At 47.9% G+C, this 20399-nt stretch overlaps 1 protein-coding gene, 1 long non-coding RNA gene and 1 other non-coding gene across 4 annotated transcripts; 1 reads left to right on the top strand and 2 right to left on the bottom strand.

Annotated features, from left to right (window-relative positions):
• Positions 1–5779: 5779 nt before the first annotated feature.
• Positions 5780–8945, top strand: LOC107970190 (uncharacterized). The gene is made up of 2 exons (XR_002942813.3): positions 5780–6550; positions 8361–8945. It is a non-coding gene; the product is annotated as an uncharacterized LOC107970190 (long non-coding RNA).
• A 3167-nt stretch (positions 8946–12112) lies between these two features.
• On the bottom strand, positions 12113–20379 carry AKR7A2 (aldo-keto reductase family 7 member A2). 2 transcript variants are annotated; one of them, XM_001163068.7, is made up of 7 exons: positions 19972–20379; positions 16599–16786; positions 16302–16406; positions 15458–15554; positions 15146–15245; positions 14160–14289; positions 12113–12534 (listed from the first exon to the last, which is right to left on the bottom strand). In XM_001163068.7, exons 1-7 carry the CDS (start codon positions 20267–20269, stop codon positions 12373–12375), a joined length of 1080 nt encoding a protein of 359 aa, XP_001163068.2. In that variant the 5' UTR covers positions 20270–20379; the 3' UTR covers positions 12113–12372. The 2 variants fall into 2 exon arrangements, with proteins under 2 accessions (XP_001163068.2, XP_063641559.1); XM_063785489.1 differs by lacking the exon at positions 16302–16406 and having other exon boundaries at positions 19972–20292.
• Positions 13224–13330, bottom strand: LOC112206967 (U6 spliceosomal RNA). The gene has a single exon (XR_002941443.1). It is a non-coding gene; the product is annotated as a U6 spliceosomal RNA (small nuclear RNA).
• Positions 20380–20399: the final 20 nt, after the last annotated feature.

Genomic DNA, 20399 nt, shown 5'->3' with positions numbered 1-20399 from the left:
GGCCGAGGCTTGTACTTTAAGAAACCACAAAAGGAAGAGTCAAGTAAAACCAAAATTAGCAGAAGAAAGGAAATAATAAAAATAATAGCCAAAATAGGCTGATGTGGGAGAATCGTTTGAACCCGGGAGGCAGAAGCTGCAGTGAGCCAAGATCACTCCTCTGCACGCCAGCCTGGGAAACAGAGCAAGACTCCATCTCAAAGAAAAAAAAAAAAGCCAAAATAAATGAAATATAAAACAAAAACATCAGCAAAAGTCAGTAAAACCAGAAGTAGTTCTATAAACACATCGCTAAAGTTGATAAACCTCTGGCTAGACTGATCAGGAATAAAAGAGAGAATACACAGATTAACCACACCAGAAAGAGCAGAAGAGACACCACTACAAATTATACAAATTTGTCATTTTAAGTGACATTTAAATGTCATTAAATGACATTAAATGACATTTTAAATGACAATAGGGTAGATTATTAAAACCTTTATGTGAATACATTTAGTAAGTTAGATGAAATGGACAATTTCCTTGAAAAACACAAACTACCAAAGTTTATGTTTGGAAAATGAGTAAGGAATGTGTTTGTAAAATGAGTAAGGAAAAATGAGACAGCCGGGCGCAGTGGCTCATGCCTGTAATCCCAGCACTTTGGGAGGCCGAGGCAGGCAGATCACTTGAGGTCAGGAATTGGAGACCAGCCTGGTCAACATGCTGAGACCCCATCTCCACTAAAAATCCAAAAATTAGCTGGGTGTGGTGGTGTGTGCCTATAATCAGTTACTTGGAAGGCTGAGGCAAGGAGAAACGTTTGAACCCAGGAGGCAGAGGTTCCAGTGAGCCAAGATCATACCACTGCACTCCAGCCTGGGCGACAGAGCCAGGCCCCGTCTAAAAAAATAAAAAACAACAACAACCTGAATTTTTTTTTTTCTTAAGACAGGGTCTTGCTTTGTCTTCTGAGTTCAATGGTGCAATCATAGCTCACTGCAGCCTCAACGTCCTCGGCTCAAGCGATCCTTCTGCCCAAGCCTCCCAAGTAGCTGGGACTACAGGTGCACCTCACTACACCTGGCTAATTTTGTAAAAATATTTTTGTAGAGATAGGGTCTCGCTATATTGCTCAGGCTGGTTTCAAACTCCTGGGTTCAAGTATTCTTCCTGCCTCACCCTCCCAAAGTGCTGGAATTACAAGTGTGAGCCATCTCGTCTAGCCCAGATATTGAATTCTTGATTAAAAAAAATATTTCCACAAAGAAAACTCCAGGTCTACATGGCTTCATTGGACACTTAAGGAAGAAACAACATCAATTCTGGACAAATGTTTCTAATATATAGAAGAGGAGAGGTCACTTACCAACTCATCTTGAAGCTAGCATTACCAGATACCAAATGACACAAAGATGTTACAAGAAAAGAAACTACACACATATCCTTCATGGATCTAGACACAAAATCCTCTTTATTTTTTTCAAAAATCCTTTTAAAATTTAGCAAAATGAATACAGTAGTAAATACAAACAATAATGCACCATGACCAAGTTAGTTTCATCCCAGGAATACAAGGTTGGCTTAATATTTTAAAATCAATCAATATAATTTACTATACTAACAGGCTGTAAGACAAAACCCATATCACCATCTCAATAGATGCAGAAAAAGCATTTGACAAAATTTAATACCTATTCATGAAAGGAAAATAAACCTCTCAGCCAATTAGGAATAGAAGGGAATTCCTGAAACTGATAAAGGGCATCCATAGGACAGGAGCAGTAGCTCATGCCTATAATCCCAGACTTTGGGAGGACAAGATGGGCGGATTGCTTGAGCCTAGGAGTTCAAGACCAGTGTGGGCAACATAGCAAGACCCTTCTCTACAAAAAATAAAATAATTTTTAAAGGGCATACACAAAACACCTACAGCTAATATACTTAATGATGAAATCAGAAAGTTTTGCCCTAAGATTGGGAACCAATGATGTCCACTCTTATTCAACATTGTATTGAAGATACCAGTTATTTCAATATATTTCTTTGTTGTTGTTGTTGTTTGTTTTTTTGGGGGGGGGTGGGGGACAGGGTCTTGTTCTGTCACCCAGGCTGTAGTGCAGTGGCATGGTCTTGGCTCACTGCAGACTTGACCTCCTCCTGAGCTCAAGAGATCCTCCTACTTCAGCCTCTGGAGTAGCTGGGACTACAGGTGCACACCACCACAGCTGGATAATTTTCTGAGTGCCAGTAGTGGCAACAACTCAATCACTAATGTTCAGTGTTGATGGAGCAAGCTGGGTGTGGTGGCACGTGCCTGTAGTCCCAGCTACTCAGGAGGCTGAGGCAGGAGAATCACTTGAACCAGGGAGGCAGAGGCTGCAGTGAGTTGAGATTGCACCACTGCATTCCAGCCTGGACAACAGAGCGAGACTCTGTCTAAAAATAAATAAATAAAAATAAATAAAAATAAAAATTTTTACCCTTTTGACAGCATGTCAGGCTTCTGGGTTCTGTTCCCTGAGCTCAACCCTAAGCCAAGCATTTTAAGGTTTGAGGAAATTAACTTCTCCCAGTTTGGAGGAACATTATAGAAGAAGAGATAGGAGCCATTTTAAATCATGAATGAAGGAAGGAAAAATACCATAGAAAAGTCTGGGGGTTTGGGTGGTAGAATTGGAGAAGCTGACAATGTGAAAGGGAGGGAGGAAGGGCCAGGGCATCTGGAAGTTTCATTTGAGGGGTTCCTGGGGGTTTGTTTCTCTAGTTTTGGGGAATCATTCCCTTTGGGCCTGTCTGATATGACTGCTGAAAGAGCTGAGTCCATTGTGCAATGCTTGCAAAGGTCTAGTAAGAAGGCCATGCTCTTGTGCAAAAGAAAATGAGCTGTTTTTTCTTCCAAATCTCAGGGTCAAAGGAGTCCCAGTGCTTCAGAATGCACTCCAGAGGAGGGGAAGGGGAAGACAGTGAGGGCGCCACCCCTACTGTTTTCCCTCCTTGGTTCCTGGGTCCCAGCATCTTGTTAAACATGCCTCCCATGGTTGCAGGTGTGACCCCCAGCCATGGAACCAGAGGAACTAAGTGATTGGGGTTAGTCATGCTTACACATGTGACTCTAGTCCTGCACTTATGATTTCCTTTTGACTTCCAAGACTTGTGTGACCTGTGTGGCTCCCTGAAAAATGGATCTTGGGAGAGACTATGTAACAGTTGCATTTAGGCAACTGTTGTATTTCCCTCCATAATGGAGGAAGTGTGCTGGTTTGAGCTCTATATCCTGCTATTATGACTCGTGCTAAAGTACCCTTAGAGAATGGTTCCAGTTAACTTCCGGACTTAAATTACCCTTACTATTTAAGTACTATTTTAATTACAAGCAGAATAGGTGCCTTAAAAAAAACATAGGAACCAAATGGCTATTTTCCTGCTGATGGGACGGTATTGAGACTAAAATTTGGTTTTGGAGGACATTTTCCTCCTTATTGTTGAAGGCAGAGTTTTCCCATTTATGGAAGTAGCATAAAGCCTGGTGTCCAGCAGAGGGGTGCAAAAAGGGAGAATTGGGAAGCTAGAATGTTTTGGCAAAGGGCTGACAATGTGCCTCATGGAGAGGATTCCTATGCCACTGGGTAGTGCTGTTGACCTTTAAATGCCATGTGCTCTCCAGACCAAGGGCAGAGAGAGACCTCACTATGGGGAGAGGAGGGGAAGACCCACTGTTCCTAGAAAATCACAAAAATGGCATTGCCTTGAGCTCTACCTCAGTTACTACGGTATTTCCTGATCTTGCCTAACAGGATTACTTCCTTGAACTGTAAAAATTCCCACTGCTTCAGAATGTTCTCCCCAGCAAGCCTGTCCCCCAAGTCTTGTAAGGCTGCCAGCCACACTAATCATTTTTAAATAGCTGAAGGGGGCCCAGTATTTGATTTGATTTTAAAATGGAGGCCAAGAACCTTGAAATGAAAGGACAGGGTTGAGGTCCACTCCTGTCCTCACTGTTCTGATGATGATACCTTGATCCCACCTGGGGCCCCAAAATGAAGCAGTGTCGTTCATCTGGGGTAATACCCAAGGTTCATTGCCTCATGCCAAGGAATGAAGCAGTGTCGTTCATCTGGGGTAATACCCAAGGTTCACTGCCTCATGCCAAGGAAGTCAAGGACATGAACACATGTGAAGTGAGGTTAAGAGCAGAGGTTTAATAGGCAAAAGAAAAAGAGAATAGCTCTCTCTCCTGCAGAGAGAGGGGCACCTGAGTGGGTCTTCCGGCCTGCAGCAGCATGCACAAGGACAGGCATGAGGAGGCAGTGTCTGATTTACATAGGGCTCAAAGATTGGTTGGAACAGGTGCGATGTTTACATAGTACAGGAAGAAGCTCCCCGCCCCACCCTAATCTATTTTGCAAATGGATTTTTTTTTTTTTCTTTTTTGAGATGGAGTTTCACTCCTATTTCCCAGGCTGGAGTGCAGTGGTGTAATCTCGGCTCACTGCAACCTCCGCCTCCCAAGTTCAACAGATTCTCCTGCCTCAGCCTCCTGAGTAGCTGGGATTACAGACGCCTGCCACTACACCCAGCTAATTTTTGTATTTTTAGTAGAGACACCATTTCAACGTGTTGGCCAGGCTGGTCTTGAACTTCTGACCTCAGGTGATCTGCCCACCTCAGCCTCCCAAAGTGTTGGGATTACAGGCGTGTGCCACCGCACCTGGCCACAAATGGCTTCTCTACCTGGCTGGCGCCACGTTGCCTGCTCCTTACTGTACATGTGGTTGACAAAGAAAAAGGGGAGATGGAGCCACCATGTTGAACATGCCTAGCCTCCAGGGGGCCTTTTCCTATTGGCAGAGCTGCTGGCATTCACCCCTGCAAGCTTCCAGCTTGCTGATCTATGTCTGCAGCTTGATTTTACAGGCTGCACTTTGTTAGGAAAGAAATGATTCGGGGGCTGCTTTTCATTAAAAGGAAAACCTTACCAAGGACTTCCTTACCGTCACTATCTGCCTAAATGAGTTCTTAGATCACAGGGAGTGTCCAGTGTGCCCGCTGGCCTCCAGATACCCGAGCCTGCAGATCACACACATCTCCACCTACTTCCAGTGCATCATTGCACTCACAAGGTTCAGAAGTTCCAGGACAGCCAGCCATGGAGCCTGTGGGAGTGCATCGTGAAGGTTGCCAAGGCAGTGGAGGCCCAGGTTATGGCAGCCCAGGAAATGAGCTGGGAGGAAAGCATTCAGGAACTGATGAGCATGGAGAAAGAAAGCACTTTGTAGGAACAGATGAGGAAGACGTGGGGGATGATGTACAGAAGTTACAAGTAAGCAGAGCTGATATTAAACAGGATTTTGCTACACAGAGAAAAAGGCTAGAATGTATATGAATGCTTTTTTTTTTTTTTTTTTTTTTTTTTTCCGAGACAGAGTCTTGTTCTGTTGCCCAGAGCTGGAGTGCAATGGCGCGATCTCGGCTCACTGCAACCTCCGCCTCCCGGGTTCAAGCAGTTCTCCTGCCTCAGCCTCCTCACTAGGTGGGATTACAGGCGCTGCCACCATGCCCGGCTAATTTTTTTATTTTTGTAGAGACGGGGTTTCACCATGTTGGCCAGGCTGGTCTCGAACTCCTGACCTCGTGATCCACCCGTCTCGGCCTCCCAAAGTGCTGGGATTACAGGAGTATATGAATGCTTTTATCCACACCACTAAGAAGAGAATTGAACATGTTTTGAAAACACAAGAGGAAAGGCAGAAACTTCATTACAAATATTCTAAGCAGTTTCTGACTTTGTTTCAAGATTGGAACACCAACAGGGAAGGCTGAGGAACCAGAGGAACAAAAACTAGCTACAATGTTTCGAGAGCAACAAAAGAGTTGTCTATAAGCTAGAATGGAATCAGCAATTCCTACGGAGTTTGGAGGACCTAAAAGAGAATCAGAGTTCATCTTACTGATGAACAAAGTGACCTTAGAAAAGAAATGGCCAGGTTGCAAACAAAACTTATGAAGGAAACTCTGCAGCAAGACTTGGCACTTATTCATTTGTCTCTTCTACCTGTGTTACTCTTGTGACTGAAGAAAGAACTTGAACCAATGTATAATGGTTAATATTGAGCATCAACATGATAGGATTGAAGGATGCAAATTACTATTCCTGGTGTGTCTGTGAGGGTGTTGCCAAAGGAGATTAACATTTGAGTCAGTGGACTGGGACAGGCAGACCCACCCTCAATCTGGGTGGGCACCATCTAATCACCTGCCAGCCCAGCTAGAATAAAGCAGGCAAGAGAAGATGGAAGAGCAGACTTGCTGAGTCTTCCAGCTTTCATTTTTCTCCTGTGCTGGATGCTTCCTGCCCTTGAACATGAGACTCCAAGTTCTTCAGCTTTTGGACTCTTGGACTTACACCATTGGTTTGTCGGGGGCTCTCAGGCCTTTGGCCACAGACTGAAGGTTGAACTGTTGGCTTCCCTACTTTTGAGGTTTTGGGACTCAGGCTGATCCACCACTGGCTTCCTTGCTCCTCAACTTGCGGCTGGCCTATCATGGGACTTGACCTTGTGAACCTGTGAGTCAATTATCCTTAATAAACTCCCCCCCACCTTTTTTTGTTTGTTTGTTTGTTGAAACAGAGTCTCACTCTGTTGCCCAGGCTGGAGTGCAGTGGCACAATCTCGGCTCACCGCAACCTCCACCCCCTGGGTTCAAGTGATACTGTCTCAGACTCCTGCATAGCTGGGATTACAGGCACCTGCCAACACACCCAGCTAATCTTTGTATTTTTTTAGTAGGATGGGGTTTCACCATGTTGGTCAGGCTGGTCTCGAACTGCTGACCTCAGATAATCCACCTGTCTCGGCCTCCCAAAGTGCTGGGATTACAGGCATAAGCCGCCACACCTGGCCAATCAACTCCCTTTCTTATGTACATATATCCTGTTAGTTCTGTCCCTCTAGAGAACTCTAACATGCTATGTTATATGACATAAGCATGACATTAACTACACTAAACCATATGACAGTGTTTTTAAAATTCTTGTATAAAGCAGTATCTCATTAGTTTGTGTGTTAAATGCAAGACCTTGCTTCTTTAATCTGTTGAATGAACCCCAAACAGTTATATCAGTAACAGCAATTGCACAGTTATATACACAGTCAATTAAGTTTTAGCACTAACGATAATTTAATTTTAGGTGTGGCCTCTGTGGATCTGTATCAGTCCCAAAATTTAGAAAGCACAGGCATGGAAGGGTACATTTTTCTCACCTAAGGAAAAACGTAAGATAAAACAAAACGTTAAAATAAAAAATCGGCCAGGCATGGTGGCTCATGCCTGTAATCCCAGCACTTTGGGAGGCCGAGGCAGGCGGATCACGAGGTCAGGAGATTGAGACCATCCTGGCTAACACAGTGAAACCCCGTCTCTACTAAAAATACAAAAAAATTAGCCGGGTGTGGTGGTGGGTGCCTGTAGTCCCAGCTACTCGGGAGGCTGAGGCAGGAGAATAGTGTGAACCTGGGAGGCGGAGCTTGCAGTGAGCCGAGATCATGCCACTGCACTCCAGCCTGGGCAACAAAGTGAGACTCTGTCTCAAAAAAATAATAATAAATAAAAAATAAATAAAATAAAATAAAAAATCGATGCCCCCTCCTCCTTCAGTCTTTCATACAGCACAGAACAGCTTCCTTAGTTTGAGGATGATTAAATATATGAGATGCTCTCCAGATCCAGCTCTGCTTCTTTAGATTTTTTTGTTCCTTCTCACTTACTTATTATTATTTTTTGAGACAGAGTCTCGCTCTGTCACCCAGGCTGGAGTGCAGTGGCGCAATCTCAGCTCACTGCAACCTTGGCCTCCTGGGTTCAAGCAATTCTTCCACCTCAGCCTCCTGAGTAGCTGGGACTACAGGCACCTGTTACCTCACCCGGCTAATTTTTGTATTTTTAATAGAGACGGGGTTTCACCATATTGGCCAGGCTGGTCTTGAACTCCTGACCTCGTGATCCACCTGCCTCGGCCTCCCAAAGTGCTGGGATTACAGGCGTGACCCACTGCGCCTGGCCTCACTTATTTATTTTTTAATTAACAAATAAAAATTGTATATATATTTAAGGTGTACAACATGGTGTCTTCAAGAATCTCTTTAGATATGAAATTGCTGAATTCAAGAGACCATCAACTATGAGATATAGTATCCGGAAGATTCTAACGGATGGGATGTGACATAGCAGAAAATGCATCTCTGATGGGGATAGTCAAGACACAGTCTCCTGGCAGGTCCCGGGGCTCACCTTCTCCACTCAGGACTGTTGCTCCAAGTGTTACAGTTTATTTTCCAAAGATAACCACTCCATTCTCTCACGTGCTCTTTGCACAGGTATCTTTGACTCTCCTCCCAGGACACAAGAGTGATGTTATGGACTTCTGAGGCTGGGACATAAAAGGCCACATGGCTTCTGCCTAGTTTGCCTGGGATGTGCTCCCTTGGAAGCCACATGCAGAGGTCACGTGTGTGCCGGCTGATGACAGCAGCTGATATTCCAGCTGGCCCTCAGCAGCAACTGCCACATGCTTGAGTGAATGTCTTCAGGCAACCCTAGCCTCCAGCTGCTAGATCACCTCTGAGACACTGAGGAACAGATGAGGCTTCCCTGCTGAGCCCTGCTCTAACAGATTTCTGAGCTAATTGATTGTTTTATTACGTATTATTGAGGCACTATATACAACTGACCCACTTGAAGTGTATAATTTAATGGTGTTTAGTGTATTCTGAATTGTACAACCACCACAGTCAATTTCAGAGCATTTTTATCACCTCCCCAAAAGAAACTCTGTACTCAGTAGCAGTGAATCTCCATTTCCTCCCAAACTCCCTCTCAGTCCTAGGCAACCACTCATCTACTTTCTGTGTCTAATAGATTTGCTTATTCCAGATACTTCATATAAATGGAATCATACAATATGAGGCCTTTTGTGACTGGCTTCTTTCACTTAACATGTTTTTAAGGTTCATCCACATTGTAGATGTTTCATACTTAATTCCTTTTTTCTTTTTTTGAAAAATGTTCCATTGTACATACAGATATTTTGTTTATCCATTCATCTATTGAGATTGACATTTGGGCAGTTTCCACTTTCTGGCTATTATGAATAATGCTGCTATAACATTCATGTAATTTTTAATAAGGACATATATTTCTTTTTTTCTTTTTTTTGAGACAGAGTCTCACTCTGTCGCCCAGGCTGGAGTGCTGTGGCAAGATTTTGGCTCACTGCAACTTCCGCCTCCCAGGTTCAAGTGCTTCTCCTGCCTCAGCCTCCCAAGTAGTTGGGATTACAGGTTGTGCCACCACGCCTGGCTAATTTTTGTATTTTTAGTAGAGATGGAGTTTCACCATGTTGGCCAGGCTGGTCTTGAACTCCTGACCTCAGGTGATCTGCCCATCTCAGCCTCCCAAAGTGCTGGGATTACAGACGTGAGACACTGCGCCCAGCCTCATTTCTTCTAGGTATACCTAGGGAGTGAAATTTCTGGGTCATATAAAGGCTTAATCTTTTGAAAAACTGCCAGAATGTTTTCCAAAATGGTTGCACCGTTTTACAGTCTCAATGGCGGTGTCCTAAGTCTCCCATTTCTCCAAACCCTCAACACTTGTTATTTTCTGTATTTTATTGACTCTGACGATCCTAGTGCTTAGCAGATTTGAAGGGGTTTTGATTTGCTTTTCCCTGATAAGTACTGATTTTGAGCAGCTTTCCATGTGGTTACTGACCACCTGTATGCCCTCTGGAAAAAGGTCTATTCCAATAATTTGCCCATTGTTTAATTGGGATTTCTTTTTTTTTTTTTTTTTTTTTTTTTTTTTGAGGCAGGCTCTTGCTCTGTTGCCCAGGCTGGAGTGCAATGGTCTGATTTTGGCTCACTGCAGCCTCCACCTCCTGGGCCCAAGAGATCCTCCCACCTCTGCCTCTCGATTAGCTGGGACCACAGGGGCCCGCCACCATACCCGACTAATTATTTTGGTATTTTTTGTAGAGACAGGGTTTTGCCGTGTTGCCCAAGCTGGTCTTGAACTCCTGGGCTTAAGTGATCCGTCCGCCTGGCCTCCCAAAGTGCTGGGATTACAGGCGTGAGCCAGTGCACCCAGGTGGGTTTTCTCTTTTATTAAGTTGTAAGAGTCCTGTAGCTATAATAGATACAAGATTCTTAACAGATATGTGATTTGCAAAATACTATCCCATTCTTGGGTTGTCTTTTCACTTTCTTGATAGTGTTCCCTGAAGCACGAACACTTTCAACTTTGATGATGTTGACTTTACTTTTTCTTTTGCCACGTGTGCTTTTGGTGTCAACATCTAAGAAACCACTGCCTAATCCAAAGTCACACTTACTCAAGTATTTTCTTCTAAGAGTTTTATAGTTTACCTTATACATTTAGATGGTGATTCATTTGAGTTAATTTTTTGTTTATGGTATGGGGAAGAGGTCCAACTTCACTCTTTCACAGGAGGACATCTGGATGTTGGTGAAGATGATTCTTTTCCCTATTGAACTGTCCCTATTGAGTTGTCACTCAACTCTAAAATCAGTAAGAGTTTATTTCTGGACTCTCAGTTCTGTTCAGTTGCTCTATTCTTATGCCCGAACCATTGTCTTTATTGCTGTAGCTTTGTAGTAAGTTTTGAAATCAGAAAGTATGAGTCCTCCAACTATGTGTTTTTCAAGACTGTTTTGGTTCTCCTGGGTCCCTTGAATTTCCATATGAGCTTTAGGATTAGTTTGTCAATTTCAGTATTAAGAAAAAGTCAGCTGGGAGTAATAGGAATTATATCAAATCTTTTGATCAATAAGAAGGATTTTTTTTTTTTTTTTTTTTGAGATGGGGTCTGACTGTGTCACCCAGGCTAGAGTGTAATGGCATGATCTCGGCCCACTGCAACCTCTGTTTCCGGGGCCCAGGCGATCCTCCCACCTCAGCCTCCAGAGTAGCTGGGACCACAGGTATGTGCCACCACACACAGATTAATTTGTTGTATTTTTGGTAGAGACAGGGTTTCACCATGTTGCCCAGGCTGGTCTCAAACTCCTGAGCTCAAGTGATCTGCCTGCCTTGGGCTCTCAACGTGCTGGGATTATAGCCATGAGCCACTGTGCCAGCCTTGGATTTTATCTTTTCAAGCAACTTATTAGTGTGGTTTGTTGTGCAAAGATAACTGATACACCACTCCACATGGGTGAGCATCTGTTTTGTTACGGGTAAACAGAAAAGACGGTGACAACATAGGGAGATCTCCACTCCACAAAAAAAATAAAAATAAAAACTTCTTGGGAGGCTGAGGTGGGAGGATCCCTTGAGCCCCGGAGGTCAAAATTGCTGTGAGCAGTGATCATGCCACTGTACTCCAGTCTAGGTGACAGAGCAAGAGCCTGTCTCAAGAACAAATAATAAATATAAATGAAAAAGTAAATTTCCAGGTTGGGCCTCTTTCATTGCTTCAAGAAGCTGCTCCAAGTGCTGCCTGCTGCCCTGCCCATGGCTGGAGGGATTTTGCTGCACTGGGAATGCAGCAGGTTCAGCAACCACTGAACCGAGGATTCTTCTTCTCAGCCTTGGTGCCTCCTGTTTGGAGTAGGGGTTTCCAAGGGAAATGAGGACCTTGGCTGCCTATGTCCCCATGCCGAATAGGAGGCCCAGAGCCAAGACTGAGAACCTAATGGGTGAAAAGACAAGAGGCTTTAGTTAAGACAAGAGGAGGCTAAGATTGAGAGCTTCAAGATGTTCCACAGATCCTGGGAAGTGTTCTTCTTCTTGGTAGTGACTCTAATGGTAGTTTCTTTGTCCCAGTTGTTTCATTCCTAAGAATGTATTGAGGCAACTCTGAATTAGAGAAAATGTACTGCAGGTGTACGACTCTCTTTTCTATCATGTGTAGAAGAGTGAGAGACACCTCAATGTTGAGCGGTCAGGTGGGTATTCAGACCAGGGGCCCGAGGAGACCCTGGGAGGGCAGTGTGCTTCTGTGACCCTCCTACTACCTCTGCCCTCTGAAGACTCCAGCCCATGGTTCTGCCCTTTCTCAGTCCCCAGGTAGGATGGAAAACAAAGTGTTAACAGCAGAGAAAGCAAGTTTTTGGGGTTCACTCAAGACCTAGGCTACAGCCAGGTCAAGTGCCTGCTTTATTCAACAGGAAGCGCTCAAGTGGGACTCACCGCCCACCTTTCACAGTGTAAAGTGAACAGGGAGCAAGGCAGGAAGCTAGAAAAATAATGCATGGATCTAGACAATTCAGAAAGACCCTTCTAAGTCAGCTTAAGGCCAAGACTGGTCAGTGTGAGAGAACAAAAGAGGTGACAGAAAAGCCTTGGGCAGCCTGAGCCACGATGGGCCTAGCGGAAGTAGTTGGGACATTCGTGAGCAACCAAATGCCAGGCTTGATTAAAGGCATCCACGACAGCTGGCTCCAGGGGCCCTTCCTCTGTTGCTGCCAAGTTCTGCTCCAGCTGCTCCAGGCTGGACATGCCCAGGATGACCGCGTCCCCGTGGGCACCCTGCAAGGGAGACGGCCAGACTTCAACCCTCTTCTGCTGCACAGCGACTCCACTCACAGCCGTCCCAGCCACCTCCCTGCTGAGATCTGGGGTCTCTGTTTATATTTATATCTTGTATGTCCAGAAAGGACTTAAGGTGCCTTGGATAGCTGTACCCATGTGACTTGAAACCTGCATCCTTTCCCCTACTGCCACACAACGCTTCCAGACAGGCCTACATTCACAGCCCAGTTCTGCCCCCAGCAGCTGTGTAAAAATGGCTAAGTTGGCTGGGCACAGTGGTTCATGCCTGCAATCCCAGCACTTTGGGAGGTCAAGGTGGGAAGAACACTTGAGCCAAAGTGTTCAAGACCAGCCTGGGCAACAGAGAGAGACTCTGTCTCTACAAAAAACAACAAAACAAAATTAGCCAGGGGTGATGGTGCATGCCTTGTCCCAGCTACTAGGGAGGCTGAGGCAGAAGGATCACTTGAGCCCAGGAGGTTGAGGTTGCAGTGAGCTATGAGTGCGCTGCTGTTCTACCGCCTGGGTAACAGAGTGAGACTCTGTCTCAAAAAAATAAAAAAGCAGGCTACGTTATTAAGCTTGTTTTGACATTCGATCTTTTTTTTTTTCAAACAAAAATATTTTTCCTTGTGTTTTGTACACAAAAGGGGGTGGGAGGTAGTGCGGTGTGGTGGTGGCGGTGGAAAAATATGGAACACTTCACAAATTTGTGTGTCATCCTTGCGCAGGGGCCATACTAATCTTCTCTGTATCATTCCAATTTTAGTGTATGTGCTGTCAATGCAGGCACGACATTCAATCTTTTTCTCTATTTTCAGCATTGGAATGAGAAAACTTATGTAAAACACAGCTCCCACATACTGAACATCTACCGGATATATGCCAGACACTATGCAACGTGGAAGGCTGAAGCTGGAGATAAGTTTGTTGCTGTTATTTTCATTGTTGTTTGCTTGTTTTTTTAGACAGGGTCTTGCTTTGTCACCCAGGCTAAAGTGCAGTGGTGTAATCTCAGCTCACTGCAGCCTTGACCTCCCAGGCTCAAGCCATCTTCCCATCCCAGCCTCCAGAGTAGCTGGGAACATAGGAGCAAGCCATCACACCTGGCTAATGTTTTTGATTTGTTGTAGAGATAGGGTCCCATTTTCTTGCCCAGGCTAGACTCAAATGATTGAGCTCAAGCAATCCTCCCATCTCGGCCTCCCAAAGTGCTGGATTACAGGTGTGGGCTACTGCCACTGGCCAGAAAATAAGTTTTAACCAGGAAGACATGAGGCATCAAGAGAGAGAAACCAAAAGGGTGAGATGGGTGGGTTTTAGTTAAACCTGTGTTAAAATATCTGCCACTTTAATAGCCGGGTGAACCTCGGTTTCCTCATCAATAACACTGGGATAATCATACTTCAGAAAGCCTAAGGAATAAGAAAATCCGTGTAATGAAGCCCTCACTACAAAGCCTCCACTCAGATACCATCAAAGACCAGTGGGAAGAGTGCTTATGAGAATTGGAAGAAAGAAATTTCAGAGGAATTGAGAAATCAAATGCTTTGGGCTTCACCTAAAGGTGACGCTGGTCCCCCTGGAAGGGAAGAAGCTGAGCACCCAGGGTCGCTGGTTACCTGCAGCTGTGAGTGGTGGTACATCCACCGGAGGGCAGCCGAGGTCACACTGGCGGCGCTGGCGCCATATGCGGCCTGCAGGGCCTTCTCCACCAACGCAATGGCCTCGAAGTGGTGCTCCTTCCAGAAGCTGTGCAGAGGGGATGTTAGCACAGGGGTCAGTACCATGGGGGTCACACTGGGAGCCGCAACCAAATAGCCATCCAGGACCACTGCCCCACCCCACACCCTGCAGCCCTGAGGGGCGGGTGTCCTCTCTAGTCATAGGTCTCCCACTTTGCTGGGCATCAGAACCACCCAGGATGCTGGGCCCCTCAGCAGAGACCTCAATGGATCTTTACTCCTGAGGACTCAGTAGCCTAGGGACTTCCCTAGGGACACGAAGGCTGCTCAGATGGGGCAGGATTCCCTCCTGGGCTCTCTTTTTTCTTTTTGATACATGGTCTTACTCTGTTGCCTACACTGGAGTGCAGTGGCATGATTATGGCTCACTGCAGCCTCAACCTCTTAGGCTCAAGTAATCCTCCTGCCTCAGCCTCCCAAGTAGCTAGGCTACAGACAGGTGTGCACCACCATACCTGACCACTTTTTTGCTTTTTTTTTTTTTTGTAGAGACCATGTTGCCCAGGCTGGTCTTGAACTCATGAGCTCAAGTAACCCTCCCACTTCGGTGTCCCAAAGTGCTGGGATTACAGGTGTGAGCCACCATGCCTGGCCCATCCTGGGCTCGCTTTTTCCTTCCCAGCAGGTGATTGCTCAGGAAAGAGCTATGACTTCAAGACCCCAACATCCAGGGATCCTCATTTCCCCCCAGAGGTCTCAAGACAACAAGAAAACCCACAGAGGGCTTGGGAATTCCTGAAGGAATGCAGGGGAGGAGATGCAAACAGCAAAGGAAGGTCTTACCTCAGGAACAGCCCAGGACTTCATTCCACATAGAGCTGACCCCACCCCAGCCATCCTCACCAAGCCCACCCCTGGCTCACCGATTCCTGTAGGTCTCAGCCCAGCTATTCCCAAAGAAGCGGCCCACAGGCTGTTTCCCGTCCTTGTCCTCATACTTGTACTTGCCAGTCAGCAGACCCCCTGCGGGAAGGCAGCAATCAGCCCCTAGGCCCAGAGTGCCCCAGAAGCTGCCATATCCCTCAGGGCTCTGGTCTAGGGGAGGGGCAGGGACCCAGGAGGGGCTGAAGAACACAGCCCAGCCTCTTGTCAAACCCTCCCTGCTTCGTAAATTCTGGGCTGGGCATCTGTGGGTCGGGAATAGGCTGAGACAGGGTCAGGAATGCTCCACGTACCAGCCAGAGGGTTGTAGGCATAGAACCTCAGTCCAAAGTGCCTGAGGCAGGGGAAGAGCTCCGTTTCCACCTGCCGGGTGGTGGCGTTGTACATGCCCTGCAGGGAGAGGGACCCCGGGGACAGGGTGGACATGTCAAGAGAAGGAACTGTTGCCTTCCACTTTCAAAACTCTAAAGCAACACTGGCCCAGGACTTCAGCAATATTCTAACATCACTACTGTTAGTAGGAGATGGAGGGAGGGTGTTGGGCCCAAGGACAGAAAATTGAAGTGGAATGGTATCTTTCCACAAATATCTGGTGTATGAACTCCATGCTGGACACTGGTTACAACCACAAGCAGGTATCACAAAATCCCTGCCTCCAGGAGATGTTTACTCAAGTTTAAAAAAATAGACAAGGAAGGCAGTTAATTACAATAAAGTTAGGTTCTACAATCAAACAAGGAGCTGGAAAGTACTCGCTGAATGTATGAAGATGAGATTTGGAGACTGGAGACTCCTGTGGGGCTGTCTAGAAAGGCTTCCAGAGGAGGAGACCTCTATGTAAGGCCTGAGTGCTTCTCCCAGGGAGGAGGGCAGGGGAAATGTGTTCCAGGCTGAAGTATGAAAGGAGGTGGGGAAGGGAGGGTCCAAGGTGCACAGTCAGGCAGGAAGGAAGCAGATGCCCAGTGGCCAGGCTGAGGAGCTTGAATGGCATCCTCAGGGTACATGGGAGCCATCTGCAGGCTTTCAGCAGGGGAGTGGCTGCTATGCAGAGGGCACAGGGGGCAGTCAGGGGGGCAAAGAGAGCCCAGGATGAGCAGGAGTCCTGGAGACCTTGGCCTCTGCAGCCCCGGCCCTCACCTGGTACACAGTGGGCAGGATCCAGCCATTGCTCTTGCAGAGGGTACAGATCTCGGCCACTTCCCAGCTAGCATAGTTGGAGAGGCCAAGCTCCACGAACTTGCCCTGCATGGGTGAGGCTCCAGTCAGAACGCAGTGCAGCCCAGACCAGGAAGGGGAGGCCAGGGTGGGGCCCCAGGGAATGGGGCTGTTCCCTGCCCCACCCTGTGACTGCCCTGGTGCCTCTGCTCTCGTGAGTAGGATCAGGATAAAGAAAGGAGCAGGAGCCCACCTTTGGAGCTCGGAGGGCCCCCTCACCTCCTGGTGCAGCTGGTGGCAGGCATGCAGCGTCTCTTCCACTGGGGTGCCGTGGTCAGGTGCGTGTAGGTAGAAGAGGTCCACTCGGGGACACTGCAGCCTCTTCAATGACGTCTCCAGCTGGGACCGGACACTGTCAGGCTTTAGTGATTTTCCATCCCAAGGGTTGGCCTTGGTGGCAATTTTCACTTGGAGAGAGAATGGAATGGTTAAGTGACCTATTAGAGCCATTTGCTAACCATGTAACCCTGGCTAAATTACTAATATTCTCTTGGCCTCAATTGTATGATCTGTAAAATGAGGTGATAATAATCAAACTGTCCTCATTGGGAGGTCCTGGGGATTAAATAATGTCATATATGTGAGTTCTCAATGTTCACCTATTAGAATAACTATCATTAGTCACCAACCTGCTGGCTGTGCCAGGCCTTGCACTAGAGACTGAGTATGCAGAGATGAACTGAACACAATGGATCTCTGCCGTCCTGGAGCCCTAGAGGATGATGGTACAATATGGTAAGCACAGGAGGGAAAGGCACACGATGCCAAGGAGCCCAGATGAGATGCATGAAGCCAACTTGGAGACTCCAGGGAAGGCTTTCTCTAGGGGATCACTCCCAGAGTCCCAGCCAACAAGGAAGAGCAGGAAGTACACTCCAGAGCATGGGAACCCATGCAAAGTCAAAGAGGCAAAAAAACACTATGTGAGGCTCCAAACCTTCAAGTCTAAGTTATAAGAGCATAAATTCCAGAGCAAGGAGCAGTGGGACGTAGGACAAGAGACAGGGACAGACCTCATCCCAAATTGGTTCTTAAATACCATCCCACTGAATCTGAACTTGATCATTCCAGATTTTGTCAGGGTGTGAACCGGTCACCTGTGTTCACACTTGGCTGCAGTATAGAAAAAGAAGTCAAGGGGGCAGGCCTGGAAGAGTTTAGGAAAGCGAAGCAGCCACATGAGTGTGGCCCAGTGGTAGAGATCAACTTGAGAGCTTAGAAGGCAAACTGAGCAGAACGTAATTATAATTCTCCCCTCCCCTTCCCGACTCACAGAAGCATGAGCATATATCCAAACACTGTAGGGACACATCGCTATGACAACAGTGTTCTGCATCCGAGCAGCTTGGAAATGAGTTAATTTTGCACTATTCTTTCCCCTATAAAGAACCCCAGCTGTTGGTCCAGATGTAGTGGCTCAAGTCTATAAACCTAGTTTGGGAGTACTTTGGGAGGCTGAGTAGGGAGAATTACTTGAGCCCAAGAGTTTGAGATAATCCTGGACAATGTAGCAAGACCCTCCCTCTACAAAAATAAAAATTAAAAAAGAACCCCAGCTGGGCCAGGAAAGGTAGCTCACGCCTGTAATCCCAGCACTTTGGGAGGCTGAAGTGGGTGGATCACCTGAGGTCAGGAGTTCGAGACCAGCCTTGGCCAACATGGTGAAACTCTGTCTCTACTAAAAATACAAAAATTAGCCAGGCGTGGTGGCACGTGCCTGTAACCCCAGCTACTTAGGAGGCTGAGGCAGGAGAATCACTTGAACCTGGGAGGCAGAGGTTGCAGTGAGTCCAGATTGTGCCACTGCACTCCAGCCTGGGCGACAGAGTGAGACTCTGTGTCAAAAAACAAAAAACAAAACAAAAAAAAGAACCCCAGCTGTCTGGATTGGTCGGGGGATGGATTCTGCACTTTTCATACTTAGCAAAGTCAGCTCAGTAGCTCAGAAGGGTGTCACGAGATCAGCTGGGATACGGGAGAGGACAAGTTCCACAGCTTCTCATCCAGATTTTCTCCATTTCCCCACAACGCCCCAGGCATTCTTGGCATGAACTGTGCCTCAGGCCTGGCCTGAGGACTTTGGTTCAGTGAGCTCCTGGCCCCAAAGACGGAAGCAGGGAAGGGTTAGAGAAGAAAAACCAACTCAGGAACAAAATCTTCATTATTAATAGTATGTAACGTGGCCGGGCGTGGTGGCTCACACCTATAATCCCAGCACTTTGGGAGGCTGAGGTGGGCAGATCACTTGAGGTCAGGAGTTGGAGACCAGCCTGGCCAATATGGTGAAACCCCATCTCTATTAAAAATACAACAATTAGCTGGGCATGGTGGTGTGCACCTGTAATCCCAGTTACTTGGGAGGCTGAGGCAGAGGTTGCAGTGAGCTGAGATCGTGCCATTGCACTCCACCCTGGGTGACAGAGCAAGATTCCGTCTCAAATAATAATGATAACAACAACAACAACATGCAGCCAGGTGAACTAGAAACAGCGTGGGCCTGAGATTCACATTCGCCCTCTTTTCCCCCCTGACCCCCCACGCGCTATGACTCAGGAGGACCCAGAGAGAACCTCTCCTCAGGGGTGGGGAGCAAGAGCCTCGGGATAGTCCAGTGGGTGAAGCATGGTAAGGGTAACAGCCCACGTTCCCTGGGCCCTCACTGAGTGCCAGGCACCCTCCCAAGGGCTATCAAGGGCACCAGGCTCACGAGGGACAGTCCCCTCCATCCTCTGCTCAAGCCCCACCTGCCCAGTGGCCTTCCTTTCACACATCACGCACATTGCATTTCCAAACCAAGTCTTTGCACAGACTCTAATGCTCCTTTCTCTTGTTCTCCTCCAACCTACCATTGAACCTTTAAGGCTGAGCTCCATCCAGCATTTGCTGAGCCTTCCCTAGTGCCTCTCCCCGGCCTGCAGCTCCCCAAAGTACTCTCTCTTCTGGGCTCTCCAGCAATCATTACCTCAATCTTCCTCATTAGACTCTGAACTCCCTGTGGAGGGCTGGAATCACTTTCCCTCCTATGGCCCCAAGTCAAAGCCTGGCATAGAGTGGATAGAAAGTCCCTACACCCTCACCTGTCCGCACTCCCTAACACTCCTACTCTCCCAGCCAGCCTTACGGCATCGCCACAGTTCTCCCTGAGAGAGGCAGAGGTGCTGCCAGCTGCACAGGTCAAATTCTAGTGGTTAAGAAAAGGCCAGGATGAGAAAAGGGTGCCCAGGGTGTGCATGCGTGATGATGGTAACGAAGGGGTAGAGAAAAGGGGGAGAGCCTGGGTGGGGACCGGTTGTGGGCGCCTGGCAGGTTTGGAGGCGGGGGCATCAGTGGAGGTGGGAAGCGATGGGCCAGACCAGGCTGGGGGAGACTCTCGCGCTGCAACTCCCAGGGGAAGGAGAGTGGGGGAAAGGAGTCAGGGCAAAGCACTGTCTAGTTGTCCTGGGGTTCCCAGAGCTGCGGGGTGGACCTGGGGTGGGAAGCGAGGGACGAATCCGTCGGTGCTGCCCGCGGCCGGGCCCGAGCGGGGTGGTGCACGGCTAGGGACGGGCTCAGCTCTACACGATGCATGGGGAGGATCTGCGGCTACTGTTACCTCTGCAGTCGCCACCGCCCAGCCCGAGCCCCAGGCCGCCCAGGATGGTCTCGGACTGGCCGTCGCTGTACATGAAGGCCGTGTCCAGTTCGGTGTGGCCGCGCTCCAGAAAGGCGCGCACGGCCGCGGCGCTGGCGGGCGCGTCCATTCGGCGCCCCATCTCCATGGTGCCCAGCACCGAAGCGACCCGCGGTGGCGGTGGCCGGGACATGGCGAGCGCGCGGGCCTCGGGCGGCGGAGAGCGAAGCGCGCAGTGGACGGCGGCGCGGGAGACTACGCCAGACGCGGCACTCAGCATAGCAGCGGCGCCTGCGCGTTGGGAGCCGGGGGGCCCCGCCCATGCCGGGGAGGAGCGCGGAGGCAGTTGGGGCGGGGACAACAGGCGTGGCCCCAGCGGCGCCTCCAGGCCCGGTCAGCCCAGCGCGCGG

Source organism: Pan troglodytes, chromosome 1 (assembly GCF_028858775.2).
Source record: "Pan troglodytes isolate AG18354 chromosome 1, NHGRI_mPanTro3-v2.0_pri, whole genome shotgun sequence".
Lineage (NCBI taxonomy): Eukaryota > Metazoa > Chordata > Mammalia > Primates > Hominidae > Pan > Pan troglodytes.
Note: the sequence above shows the minus strand (reverse complement) of the source record. Positions and strands in the feature narration are given on the sequence as shown.

Coding starts and splice junctions, on each gene's coding strand:
- AKR7A2 (XM_001163068.7), bottom strand. CDS start 20,269: ATGCTGAGTGCCGCGTCTGGCGTAGTCTCCCGCGCCGCCGTCCACTGC. Junction 16,787..19,971: donor GGGCGGTGGCGACTGCAGAG/GTAACAGTAGCC, acceptor TCTCTCTCCAAG/TGAAAATTGCCACCAAGGCC. Junction 15,246..15,457: donor TGCCTACAACCCTCTGGCTG/GTACGTGGAGCA, acceptor GCCTTCCCGCAG/GGGGTCTGCTGACTGGCAAG.